This window comes from Ananas comosus, linkage group 3, assembly GCF_001540865.1.
Source record: "Ananas comosus cultivar F153 linkage group 3, ASM154086v1, whole genome shotgun sequence".
Taxonomy (NCBI): Eukaryota; Viridiplantae; Streptophyta; class Magnoliopsida; order Poales; family Bromeliaceae; genus Ananas; species Ananas comosus.
The window spans coordinates 15,294,433-15,308,226 of NC_033623.1; the positions used below are offsets into that span (position 1 = coordinate 15,294,433).

At 38.8% G+C, this 13,794-nt stretch overlaps 3 protein-coding genes across 3 annotated transcripts; 1 reads left to right on the plus strand and 2 right to left on the minus strand.

Moving 5' to 3' along the window:
* LOC109707766 (ubiquitin carboxyl-terminal hydrolase 3) lies at nucleotides 556-4,301 on the minus strand. Its single transcript, XM_020229300.1, has 9 exons — nucleotides 4,107-4,301; nucleotides 3,862-3,993; nucleotides 3,728-3,781; nucleotides 3,277-3,382; nucleotides 2,723-2,781; nucleotides 2,530-2,604; nucleotides 1,697-1,745; nucleotides 1,488-1,564; nucleotides 556-1,038 (listed from the first exon to the last, which is right to left on the minus strand). The coding sequence occupies exons 1-9, from the start codon at nucleotides 4,170-4,172 to the stop codon at nucleotides 949-951; spliced, it is 708 nt and encodes a 235-aa protein (XP_020084889.1). The 5' UTR covers nucleotides 4,173-4,301; the 3' UTR covers nucleotides 556-948.
* On the plus strand, nucleotides 5,849-6,724 carry LOC109707862 (protein BRANCHLESS TRICHOME). Its single transcript, XM_020229388.1, has one exon. It carries the CDS (start codon nucleotides 5,849-5,851, stop codon nucleotides 6,722-6,724), a length of 876 nt encoding a protein of 291 aa, XP_020084977.1.
* Nucleotides 10,872-13,435, minus strand: LOC109707765. Its single transcript, XM_020229299.1, has 4 exons — nucleotides 13,189-13,435; nucleotides 13,040-13,079; nucleotides 12,786-12,934; nucleotides 10,872-12,653 (listed from the first exon to the last, which is right to left on the minus strand). Exons 1-4 carry the CDS (start codon nucleotides 13,252-13,254, stop codon nucleotides 11,721-11,723), a joined length of 1,188 nt encoding a protein of 395 aa, XP_020084888.1. The 5' UTR covers nucleotides 13,255-13,435; the 3' UTR covers nucleotides 10,872-11,720.

Sequence of the window (13,794 nt, forward strand, 5' to 3'; positions counted from 1 at the left end):
AATTAATAATAATATCGATTATCTATTTCTTAAGAATAATAATTATTAATAATTATTATTTAATTAATAAATATTAATAAATAATAATTATTAAATTAATAATTATTATTATCTAATTATAAATAATTAATTATAATTAATTAATTAATTATTTATTTTATTATTTAAGCAATAGATAATAATTCAAATATATTAATTAGATTAATTAATAATTTACTATCATTAAAATTTAAATTTAGATTTAATTAACCTTGTTCTCATTCGGGAACAAGCTTGTTCCAGAAAAAAGGTAGAACAGTAGTTCCAGCCAGTTTCAGTCTTTTACCAGCTAGTTCCAAAAATTCGAAAACTATTGTTCTCGGGTATCAAACATTGCGTTTGGTAACAAAGGGGGAACAAGGGCTTATTCTCCCCCTTGTTCTCGAACCAAACGTTACCTAAAAGTTTTAAACCCGGCATCGAATTTGATTATATCCGATTATGGGAGAAGAGGATTGCGATCAATCGAGACATATGAATAGAATAGCTGATAATCCAAACATACAACGTACGAGATTTGCTATGAATCTTGTTTCAATCTCAATCTTTTAAAATTCGATCATTGTAGTCACCAGGAGTATTCGGCAGATCAGATTTGATAATCTTAACATCTGTTAACCTACTTGTACGACCAAGCAACTACATCTTGATTTCCACAAAAAGATGTAACAGCCACAAGCGACTGGCACAAATATCTGCAGAAAATAATAAAAAAAAGGTAAACCGGAACCTCCATCCACATTCGATTCCATCACAAGAAGTCATTTTTCTGACATACAGATCAGAAAAGAACTGCAAGCATATACAATCACATGTTTTCCAAAGCAAGAGCCGCAACCAAGAACTCGAGAAAGTATGAAGAGATTTCGATGAGACGGAAGTTGGGTCAATTTTGTGTGTATCGGTTCATCACTGCTCTTTCTTTGAGAGCACCATGACGTTGAAGTTAATCGAGTCGGGATTTTTCTCGATCATGGCTTTTATGACCTTTGCAGCATCCTGCATCAAGTAAATGACAAATACAATAAGATTTGGACTACGATTAATATCTTAGACAACTTACGAATAAAGTTGTATACCGGTAATGCTATTGATAAACAGTATTCTTGACAAGCAAAAGTGGAGGAAATATATATTAACATGCCAATAGAGAGAGATGGAAGGCCCATCACAAATTAGACAGGATCACGTTTTCTATAAATTCGATCATAATCTAAAAATTCAAAACAAACAGAGGAAAACACTTTTACACGAGCTCAAAGGGCATCCTTGAGATTGTCAAATATGCATATGCTAGTCCTTGTCTCAAAGATTTTTTTTTTTTTTTTTTTTTTTTTTTTTTTTTGAGAAAAACCTTGTCTCAAAGTTCAAATAAAACTTCTGCTTATTCAAGGTACAGCTTCATGAAATTATAAGTGTATGGTACATAATGAGCAAGGCTAGATTACCTGCAATAAGGTACCAGGTGACGAAGGACCATGTGATATTGGTTGATATTTTTCTCCATCAAGCTCATAAAGTTCTCCTACAACATCCCCAAAAAAAAAAAAAAAAAAAAGCCCATCAACATTTTGTTCCTTTTATGTTCAGGTATCAAGTGTTCTACACGTAGATGCAAATGGTCAAGCATGTGAATGGAGAGATCAAACATTCTTACCATCAACACATGTGAAGCAAATATAATGTTCATTGACTTCCGGTTTGGCCTGGAGGTTATTTAAAAAAAAAAAAAAATTGTCAGAGGACATGTCAAGAGGAGAAAAAGAAAAAAGGAAGGTACTGATGACCAAATGACAATAAATTGGTATTTATAGACACGTCGCAGTAGTGGAATTGCCCACTCTACATATCATTTCATACAAGATGTTCATGCTTGATCCTTGGGAGTAAAGGCTAAGTTAGAACTTTAGAGTTAAAGCCAGATTACTGGCCAAATTCAAAATTTGTTTGGGTAAAGGATAAATACATAAAAATGTATTGCATTCTTGCCACAGAGAACCAATCAGTTTTACGCGAAAACCCAAATCAATCAATAAGAATAAAAGATTTGATCCTTTCCGAATGAACATATATAAATACACAACAATGTGCAGTAAAACTACATTGAACTGGAAGTAATAGTACCAACTCAGGCCCTTAGCATCTTTTGATTAATCCTAATCACAGGTTGAAACGTTTTGCCGCTACCCGACACAGACCACTCTACATACCACCACCAAGTGATTGGACTACAGAGTGATCGGAAAGAAATCTTTCACAATAAATAACAAGTTTTTCCAATAACAACATGTCAGAGGACCCATCTCACGAATTTGGTTAGTGACTCAAGTAAATTGTCTGGCCTACCATTGCAATTAGTAAAAACCAACAGTCATTAGCGAAGCTCATCTGATGCTATGAAACAATCAGTAGAATTAATAACATCTAGCAAATAAATAATTTGATGATATATCAATTTGTCACATATAAAAGAAGGTAGCAGATTATGACCTCTGTATCCCCTCCAGTAGCTGCAACGGAGTGTGCATCCTCCATTTCTCTGTCATTTTCGAGAAAAGCAGCACGCTGAAAAGGACAAGCATGACACATAAGAATTTACATAATGCTGAATCTCTCATCTCCATAGAATTCTCAGTGATTAAGAGAAACCAAAAAAGCTATCAAGAAACAGATACATATCAACCTCAAAAGGATCCATTTTAGCTGTTGCTTTATAAAATCTATCCAGGTATGATCCCTCCACTGCAAAGACAAGAATAGTCAAATAGTATAGCTCTCTCAATTTAAGGGAACCATAAATACGTAATGCAATACAAGAAGTGAGCAAGCACCCAGATAGCAAAGGAGAAACAGAATAGCTCGAAAGATAACACTGAAGAACATTCTATGTCTTATGACGGTAATAGTTCTCCAAACTACATGTTAGCATGAGAAAAGATGGGTGGAATAATGACCTTATTCTTGCAGATGAAGCATATTCGAGCTTCTTACTTTCCAACATCTATAAAAGCTCATTAGGAGGAACCAAATTGGATTTACCAAAAACGAATCGCTGGTTGTTTGATAAGGACAAAGGCATGCTAAAACGGCAGCAGCCGTAACATGTTCTTCATTATGATCAGGGTATCATGGCAAACATGCGCTAAACTAGCCATCCTAATGACGGATATATCAAAGTTCATAAACACAAGTTCCAAGAATCATGATGATAGTTGCCCTTCGTAAATACGAAAGTACCTAGCTTGATGTCTGAAGTAGCATTTCCTATAGAATGAAGTACCCCAATTGTTCCACAAGCATTATCCACTGTTTGTTTAAGAAAGTACACCTTCCCGTTTATTTCCTGCGCCGTAGAAAAATAGAATTAGCTCAACGTGAGCTAACAACCATATTAATAGACCTGAATTGTTAAACCAGAGGCTTCCGCAGTTTTAAAGTTCGTTAGCTTCTTGTATCTCTTGCATTGTATAATTCCGTAATAAATTTCTAGCATTATAGACAACGTACTAATGATTCACTACTAACTAACATACATGACTACAAATGTAAATCGAGCGCCTTCTTTTTGTATATTTTCAATTATCTTTACCTGAATTTTCAACTTATGAAAATCGATTCTATTAAATGTCTACGATGAATGAATAATTAAACATCAAAAAATAAATAAATAAATGCAAACGTGTATCACCTTCGTTTCACCCTTGGACCACAGTTCTCTATCAGCTTGCCTCTCAGCTTCAATCTGAGCCGAAATTTTAAAAGATAAGCCATTCAAAATCTCCAAAAGATCAACAAGCATAAATATTAAATCAAAATCATTACCTCCGAAGAGTAGGGGAAAAGGAACAACACTGCGAGAATCGGTTTAGGCACCATCTCCAAGAGCTCCTCATCCAATCCGTACACATCGTTGAACTCCGCTTCATCCTCGGGAACTCCCAATCCCCAAATAAACTGCATCCTCGAATCGAAAAACCAAAAACAAAAATCTCAAAATTCAACAGTAAATCCAAACCCTAATTCGGAAAGCGATTTAAAAAATGAATCGAAATAAGGAGAAATCGAACCTGATTCATGACATCGGGGTTGGCTTCGAGAGGAAGCCACCGCTTGGTGGAGGGCGACGACGACATCGGAGGAGGAGAAGAGCGTGAAATGAGAGAGAGAGTCGTAAAAGAGTCGTGAGGTGAAAATTGATGCGCCAAAATACACGCAGGGAGGACTTGGAATCTGGGAGACACTCCAATCCTTTACGGTTGGATCACGATCGAACGGTCAGAAGAGCACCGCCTCTACACTCTTCAGCCCCTCGTGTTTCTTCTCCTTTTTTTTTATAAATGGAAATTAATATGAGGCCAAATTATCATACGAGGATGGTACGGTACCGTCCAAACCTTTTTTTTTAATATTTTTTTAACCCAAGGAGATTTTGTCACAGTATTTTTTGGAGATTTAGCATCAATAATCTTGCAGCTTTAGCCCATTTTTATTGTTTTACGTTAGCTATTACCCTTCCAAATCTTAAATTTGCCTTCATAGATTTAGGGGAAAAAAAAAAGGAAGAAGAAAACATACCCTTGATAAGCTTCCCAAACTTGCACAAAATTATCAACACAAATAGAAAATTACCAAAAAAAAAAAAAACAAACTTGTCTGATTTAAGTGATGTTTGGTTGGAAATTAAAACTAATTAAGGATGTGTGGCAATCACAGTTACATTAAATTTTTAATTATGATATAGAACCCCCAATAACACGCTTCAAGATCAAAGGAATAACCATCTTATCGACAAATTTGGCTTATAAACATTTCATATGTTCAATGCATAATGTTTTATTTTGTGGATTTGAAAGAAGATGGAGATCGTGTGCGTATCTTTAGAAGAGAAAATTGGGCCCAAGGATCCTCTTGATGATATTCTACTCTTCATTTTCAATTTATTAATAATAGCATGCCCCACTTTGGTGGTTGGTATTCAAGGTCCCAAGTTCAAATGCTAGTTAATTCATATTTTCAGCTAAATTTATTTCTAAATAAAATAAACGAAGCAGAAGCGGGTAGCGTGCTATTTATCTCTTAAAAAAAAAAAAAATTTAATAATAGCATGCCCCACTTTACCAAAGCGTTGATATGGCCTAGGTAAAGCAACATTATAGCCTAGATGGGCTAACATTGGCCATGCTAATCTTTGGACCCAATCTAAGCTTGCTAAAGAACACATGGGAGGAGCCTGTACGCGCATAATATAATAAATGAAATTGCCCAAAAAGTCCTGCACATTAAATAAAGGGGTGCATCCAAAGTAATCCATGCCAGCTTTTGTTTGTATGACCGGAAAAAGGGGCCAATCTGTAAAGGACATGCACATGATCCCCCACCAATCACCATTGCAAAGCAGAAGGAAAAGGAAAAGGCAAAAGCAAAGCAAAGCCATGATGACTGTGAGAGAAAACAGAGTGCATGTGACATCCCTTCCCTCATATCTTGAACTACATATGCACTGCTGGGTTCGAACTAAATTATTGAACCGAGCTACCTAATTCATTTCGGTTGATTTAGTTCAGTTAATTGCTCCTTAAATTTGTAACTAAAATCCTGAAAGCAAAAAAAAAAAAAAAAAAAAAAAATCATGAAATAGTTGGATATATAATAATCTTTTATCAGCGTAAATAGAATATAACCGAACCGATCCAATTATTTTGGTTCGGTTCGATCTGTGGGCCAGTTTGGCCATGCCACACCTGCTCTTCTTCTCCAAAAAGGGGAGAGGACTGAAAAATCATATTTAAAGCGGAAAGGAAGTGTGAGAATGGAAGTGGAGAAGATGATGGGATCCTCTCCAGTACACCCTAGAAATTCCAGCAATGGACCCAACACCACCACCTTTACTCTTTGGAAGCTTTATAACAACCCAAACTACGCGCTCCGCCTCAATGATTCCCCCCGACATTGCCCCAACCCACCTTTAATTTCGTCCCCATCGCTCCGCGGCATTACGTCGAACACCTCGCGGGCGATGGACGGGGCCGGCGCCGAGCTGGAGATGGCGAAAGCCCAGATCCGGGAACTGCGGGCGGAGCTCGAGTTCGAGCGGCGGATGCGGCGGAAGGTGGAGGCGCTGAACAAGGTGCTCGCGGCGGAGCTCGCGGAGGAGCGCGGGGCCCGGGAGGCGGCGGAGGCCCACTTCCGGGGACTCGAGGCGGAGGTGGAGGGCAAGCGCGGGGAGGTGGAGAACGCTCTAGCGGAGATCGAAGAGGAGCGGAGGATGCTGAGGGTTGCGGAGGTGTGGAGGGAGGAGAGGGTTCAGATGAAGCTCGCGGAGGCGAAGCTCCTCATGGAGGAGACGCTCCGGGGGAGGAGGGAGGAGAAGCCGCGGGGCCACACGTGCGAGGGCTGCAGCATTCGTCCAGTTATGGGTCCCACCGGTCAGAGCGGTCAACACAGTCAAAATAGTCAACACCAAGTCGGTCAACAGCGGAGGGCGGAGGCGGTGAACCCGCACATTAAGAGAGGGATTAAGGGGTTCGTGGAGTTCCCCAAAGTGATTCGGGTTCAAGCCAGAGAGGGGAAAGTCGAGCTGCAGCCGAACCTGGAGTGCCAGAGGGCGCAGCTCCGGGTGCTGTTGAGGCACAAGAGCTCGGTCGGACTGAGCCTTCTGGGCGCGTCGAGTAATTTGGTCATGTGAGGTTTGTATTTATATTGTCGTCTTGTTTTTTTATTTTTTGTCTAATTTTCTTTGTTGACTACAAAGAGGATGATCCATTTTAAACTTGTGTTTGGACGGTACAATCTATTTGAAATCAGGTATAGTCCACTACTACTAGTTAAGAATTTCACTTTAATCCACAAACAGCTATTTAATATTTAAAATTCTAAATGTTAAAATCATGTGTTTTAATCCTTATTATTTTTATTTATTATTACTGAAAAATTATTTAATTATTTTTTTTATTTAATTCATCTCTATTTTTATGCACCATAAATATATCAAATTTTGAGCTTTCATTTCACATTTCAACTCTCTCATCCATAGATTATAGTTTTGTTTTATATCTAAAAATTAAAGCGCTATATATATTAAAACTATAAGATAGTGAGAAAGCAATAAATTTGTAGTTCTTGGACATTCTAATAAATCAAGTACAGACAATATTTTTTTATTAAAAAAATTAGGAGTAAAATAAAAGAATTTTAAAAGTTTTCTTTTAGTTTGACAAGTATAATAAAACTCAATTAAAATGTAGAAAATGATTGTATTATTGACATCAATTTTTTTAATAGTAATGTTTAACGTTATACTTAATATTTGAATAAAATTTGATCAATTCGATTCTAACTTCCACAACCGGGTTGAATAGATCCCTTCTCCACTTATATCTCGTTGATGAAAAATTAATTTATGAGCTGATTTGTAAGTACGAAATGCTTTCATTTGGTCAACACTTTTAACTCGGTCCATCATTCAAGAAAACTCAGATGGAATGCAACAAATGCAACAGCATTTTATTAAGCCTAATTGAAGTCCATCTAACATAACTATCCATATCGTTATCAATTTTATTTTAACTCTTTAATGTATACTTAAAATAGCTATAAACTATCATGATTGTTTCTATAATTTAATTTTCTATTTAGAACAGATAAAAATCTACTTAAATAGATAGGAATATAGTTTTATTTATTGTGTTTATAATTTTAGCTAAAAATTTCTTTAAATACATAGACATATTGCCCGACAAATCTCTTAAATTATTAAACAAATAAATGATAATTAAATCGCCCAAAGTATGAAAGATATCTATAAATAAATTTTCTAGAAAATAGAATAAATCATTTTTTATGTAAAATGTGTTGTCTTTGAATTGTTAGAGTTATTAAAATTTGGTAGTTGCTAAAAACTAAATTTATAAAAAGGTTACATATAAAATATAATTTCTTTTGTTGTTAAAATTCTTTTTTTTCTTTTTTTTTATTGATTGTATCGGAAATATAATCAAAATTGTATAATATTATCATATAAGAAAAAATTAATACAACTTTTAAATAATTTTCTTTAAAATTGTACTTTTTTCCGGTTTACTCTAATATCCCAAACTACCAATTTTAAAAATTACATTTTTCTTTTGTTATACTACAAATTTTATTTTCCTTTCGACTGAGATTAAAATTTGATTATTAAGTATACAACAACCTAACAACAAGCTTTAACAATTTAGGTCCTTTATATATCTCCTATTTCTTCATCATACATAGTAAATGAATTTTCCTTCACGCAAAGTCTGTAGTGATATCAATGCATGTGGAACTCATGAAAAGTGGCATAAGAAATTTAATCAACATTTCTACTTATATCATATAAAAAAAAATTAATATAACTTTTAAATAATTTTCTCTAAAATTGTACTATTCCAGTTAACTCTAATATCCCAAACTACCAATTTTAAAAATTACCTTTTTTTTTTTGTTATACCACAAATTTTATTTTCCTTTCCACTGAGATTAAAATCTGATTATTAAGTATACAACAACCTAACAACAAGCTTAACAATTTAGGTCCCTTATATATCTCCTATTTCTACATCATACATAATAAATATGAATTTTCCTTCATGCAAAGTCTGTAGTAATATCAATGCACATGGATCTCATGAAAAGTGGCATAAGAACTTTAACCAACATTTCTACATGACTATGAAGCTCAAGAAGATCAACCGTCCCAGCACAAGTGACAAAAGACATAATAACATATATCCAAAGTTCCAAATTTGATGTCTATTTAATTCACATTTAGAGCTAAATTTATTTTTTAAAAAATAAACGACTCTCAAAAAGAAAAAAAAAAAGAATTGAAGCTCGAGACGACCCAATTCAAAGCCCGGTGTCACGGACAAAATATTTTCCGCTGACTTCTCCTTGACAGTGGCCCAAATCTGCTTAGCAAGTTCGGGTTGAAGACGGGTCGAATCGGGTTGTCAAGGAGACCCAAACCCAACCCGCTGTGGGAAACTCAAGAGTTAGGTAACTCATGGGAGTTATGGAGTGACTTTTAGGCTTTTAGTCATTATGAGGGCTCATTACTATGTGGCTAGTGGGTGAGTTAATGTGTCTCATAATGAAAGAGTTAGTGTGTGTCTAGGTTCATTGTATCTAGGAGCCTATAAGTAGTGGGGTTTGGTTAAGATCAAAACACACAAAAGAGAGTGTGTATGTGTCGGTTGTAATCTCTTTTCTAAGTAATGTAGTACTTAGTTTTTTGAGTGAACTTCTGCCTCTCTCTCTTTGTCATTCCCTTTGCGTACTTAGTCGTAGGACGCGAAGGTCCGGACTAGCAATAGGGACGAAGGCTTGCCCATCTTCGAGCAGGAAGGCGGGCGCCGCACGGGCTTTGCGAACAGAAACGCTAAGGCCGTGACAGTTGGTATCAGAGCCGATTCGAGAAGGAACCATGTCTTTGTCAGAAGCTGTCCTCGTTGACGTTGTGCCCGAGCGGGAGCGAACCGAGGGCGATCGAGGTGAACCATCAAAGACGAGCAAGGCCAAAAGTGGGGGAGAGCACCGCGATCCATGGGACGCAAAAGGGTGCAACGAGAGTTCAACTCTGACAGCCCTGCAGCTTTGCGAGGAGGTGAAACGCGGGAAGGCTGGGGACCTCGAGGAGGAGGGCCTGAGCAGCGGCGAGACTATCGAGTCTCATGCAGCGCTGGAGCGGCCAGCGTCCAAGCAAAGTGCAAGTCATTCGGCTAAGGAGCCTGCGAGGACCAAAAGGCGTTCTACAGCTTGGCGGAGTACGCGTGTGTGTTGCGGAGGACATGCACACCCGGTGCATTTTGCAGATTGGCAGAGTGCGCGTGCGTGTCGCGGAGGACATGCACATCCGATGAACTCTTCGCACAGCAGGCTCGCTGGTGCACTTGCTCAGAAGTGCAAGACACTAGGTGCTGGTGCGGGGACAGATGCGGACATTGGGAGCAAGGCACGGGGTCGATCGCGCGCGAAGGCACGACGAACCGCGCAGAAGGCTATGCGGACTGAGAGCGACTCGGCGCGCGACGAGGGCGTCTGTGCATTAGGTGGGGGAGAATGTCACGGACAAAATATTTTCTGCTGACTTCTCCTTGACAGTGGCCCAAATCTGCTTAGCAAGTTCGGGTTGAAGACGGGTCGAATCGGGTTGTCAAGGAGACCAAAACCCAACCCGCTGTGGGAAACTCAAGAGTTAGGTAACTCATGGGAGTTATGGGGTGACTCTTAGGCTTTTAGTCATTATGAGGGCTCATTACTATGTGGCTAGTGGGTGAGTTAATGTGTCTCATAATAAGAGAGTTAGTGTGTGTCTAGGTTCATTGTATCTAGGAGCCTATAAGTAGTGGGGTTTGGTTAAGATCAAAACACACAAGAGAGAGTGTGTATGTATCGGTTGTAATCTCTTTTCTAAGTAATGTAGTACTTAATTTTTTTAGTGAACTTCTGCCTCTCTCTCTTTGTCATTCCCTTTGCGTACTTAGTTGTAGGACGCGAAGATCCGGACTAGCAATAGGGACGAAAGCTTGCCCATCTTCGAGCAGGAAGGCGGACGCCGCACGAGCTTTGCGAACAGAAACGCTAAGGCCGTGACACCGGGCTGAAAAGCCTATGCCCAAGTCTAGACGACTGAAAACTGTTTGTTCCAGAGAAATCGTTGTTGTCGATTCAAGTTTCTCAGATAACTATCCCTTGCACGTGATACATCCTTGGTCATTATAAACTACACACATATTTCCATATCAAGATCAAAACTTAATTACATCATATTTTTAACTAAATTTATTTCTAAAAAAATAAATAAAGTGGAAATTAATAGCATACTCTCTTTCTTTCAAAAACAAAAAATAATAAAACTTCACCAAAGAGCTAGAGAACAATTAGTGCAATTCACCCAGTATTAGTATGGATTGAAATTGTCAAAATGCACCACCTTTTTGACTGCATCTTACCCAAGATATAGTCCAATTGCAAGAACAACATCTACCATGTCTTTGCAGACAACCTACAAGGCAAGTCCTCAGGCTCCTCGATATAAATTTAGTGAATCTCAATATTGAAAACAGTTACAAACTTGAATAATATAAACAACATACATATACTTTATCAATTATAAATACAAAACCACCAACCTCGAGCTTATTTGGTGAGTGCTGATCGTACCTCATGATCCCCAGTTGATACCCGCAGAGCTAAAAACCAAGAAGTTGCATCTAAGGACGCATGACCTACGAATCTGATAACTATAAAAATAGCTCTTATAAACTATGAGTTACTCTTCTAGTTCGAGATGGGTCAGACAAACTTACAAAGTCGGTGCAGTTCAACTAAATTTTCCTACCTGGATCGAGATGGGTGAGACGAGTTCTATCAATTTCCTTTGCCTCGTATTTCAAAATGTACCACCTTAAGAATTACTTTTTAGAGACAGACTACAAAAAACTGCTTGCAGAATCAGAGACACTAATTTTCAGAGCAACGCAAATGCCAAGAACTCGAAAGGGCGATCTCCTAGCTATTATGAAGAGTGTTATAAACACGTACTCTGAAATTAGAAGAGCTTCTAGCTTCTGAGTAGTGGAATCTCATTCCACTTTTTTTCATCTGCCAAAGCCTCTACTTCGCAAGTACAGAAGGCAACCTAGATGTATTAGACTTACCTATATCTTTCGATGAACCCATCGCTCCAATCGGAGTTGCTTCATTGGAGGACCCGTGTAGGGCCTGCTCTTGCGAGGGCACCGCCATTTCCCTGACAAGTCCGGCACCGTTGGTGCTGCCGCCACAGCGTTTTCGATCTGAAAATTAGTTCTATCACCTAATGGGCTTCTCACTATTCCTTTACCGCTATCGTCCCTTTTCAGATTCCCACGATTCATCGAAGGTTCGCCTTTCCCCTTCATCTCATTCTCAGTAGCCATATTCTTGTGATCAGAGGTTGCTACTGAATGCCGCACATGGATTCCATCATTCTGCCTGGAACTCTCCCTGCTCTTGGTGGAAATGAAATCATTTGACGTGCTATTTTCTTCTCGCTGTTTGATCTCACTTTGAGCCGGTCTAACACCAGCGCTCCTCTGATCTTTTCCGCCCAATTCGTCCTCGATTTTGCCTCTCTCTCTTTTCGGCGAAGCAGGCATATCATCGACAACGGCTTCTGCAGAATTTCCAAGAAAATCCTCTCCAAATAATATTACTCTTAGATTCTGTTTTCTCTTTGCTTTGCTCTCTCTGTTTGATGGCATGTGCGAGAGATCCCTCGGAAAGCTCGAGTTACCTGAGAAAGTTTCTGCATTGGATCTCCCATCTTTCGTAAGACTCTCCTCTTCACGAGGAAGGTCATGTGCCAACTCCGGCACCGTGCCATAATTTAATGTGCTAATTGTGGCCTCTTTTGGATATTCTTCAAGTGAGATCTCTTCTCTAAAATTAGTCCTTCTAAGCATCTTAATTGGAGATCGAGTGAGCTTCTTAACATACTCGCCAGTCGCTGTTGAGCGATCGCAATTGCTACAATCATCTTGACCATCTCGACTATAATCAAAGTTTTTCTTATTTGGTAGCAGATCTATGTGCTGTTCTGAGGATAAACACTAAAAATACAAGACACCGCATAAGCTTTCGAATCAAAAGAAAGAAACTAACGGGCGTAAGCAATTAATGTCCGCTAGGAAATAGCAGAAACAGAGAAAACGAAATGTGGGTCAAAACACATTGGATCGCACCGTATATGTGGTCGGATCTTCGGGTTTCCTCTTTCTCAAAACTTCTACAGGATCTTGCGTCTCGCTCGCATCGGCATCGCGGAACGAATCGCTTGTTTCCTCGGATTCATATTCATAGCTCGAGAACCAGTTCCTGATATCGAGAGGTTCTGAACAAAAATCAAATCAAATCGATCTTAGGCTCTTAGCAAAAGAACAAAACAGAGAAATTAAAATGGAAATCGCGGCGAAGGGTTGCGTCTCGGCGCACTTACGAGAAGGGAGAGAGAGGGGATGAGAAGAACCCCCGTAAACCTACGGTGAAAAACAGATGCAGATGTAGTGTATGATGAAATGCCAAATCGAGCTTAAAGCCCATAAGGGGAGAGAGAGAGAGAGAGAGAGAGAGAGGGATTTGCGTTACCTGGGAATCGAGGGGAGTGAGAGAGACGAGGTCGCGCATTGTTGCTGCTTCGGAATTTTCCGCCATTGATGTGGAAAAATAAAAGGGCTCAAAATAAAGAGATTTGATTTTGAAGTGGCTTTTCGACGTTTCAAACTTTTCCCGCGTGGATTCCCGCGGGAGCGGTTTTCGTTTCCGGGCGCCGCCTGCTCCAAAATTCGTGCGAACGGTCCAGAGCGCGCGCGCGCGCGGCGGGTCGTACCCGATAAAGGAAATTGGGAAAACGGCGCTCGCCCTCGAGTCCTCGACCGATCCGATGTGGACCGGTTCGGTCTCAAGTGTGGCGTCAGGTCCAACCACGGAAAGGTCGGAGATGTTACCGCAATACGTCAAATAATTATACTAAAATTATGAATTCAAATTCAACGATTATTTGATAGCAAAAAATAAAATTACAGATTAAATTACAACGTTGCCTAAACTGTTTGTTAATAAAATCTGTAGTTGACACTCCAAATTTTGACCTCTAAATTACATCAGGCTTATTAAGCGTGACGTGATCTGGGATATATCCAAGACTGAGTATTCTTTGACATGGTCTACGATCTTACGGAAGATCTTACGTGC

Bases quoted from the DNA above. Each gene is read 5' to 3' on its own strand.
- LOC109707766 (XM_020229300.1), bottom strand. From the start codon at position 4,172: ATGTCGTCGTCGCCCTCCACCAAGCGGTGGCTTCCTCTCGAAGCCAAC. The intron at 3,782-3,861 runs GTAATGATTTTG...ATTTCGGCTCAG, and splicing joins TTTTCCCCTACTCTTCGGAG to ATTGAAGCTGAGAGGCAAGC. The intron at 1,565-1,696 runs GTAAGAATGTTT...GGGATGTTGTAG, and splicing joins TTGCTTCACATGTGTTGATG to GAGAACTTTATGAGCTTGAT.
- LOC109707862 (XM_020229388.1), top strand. From the start codon at position 5,849: ATGGAAGTGGAGAAGATGATGGGATCCTCTCCAGTACACCCTAGAAAT.
- LOC109707765 (XM_020229299.1), bottom strand. From the start codon at position 13,254: ATGGCGGAAAATTCCGAAGCAGCAACAATGCGCGACCTCGTCTCTCTC. The intron at 13,080-13,188 runs GTAACGCAAATC...TTTTCACCGTAG, and splicing joins TCACTCCCCTCGATTCCCAG to GTTTACGGGGGTTCTTCTCA. The intron at 12,935-13,039 runs GTAAGTGCGCCG...ATTTTTGTTCAG, and splicing joins TCCCCTCTCTCTCCCTTCTC to AACCTCTCGATATCAGGAAC.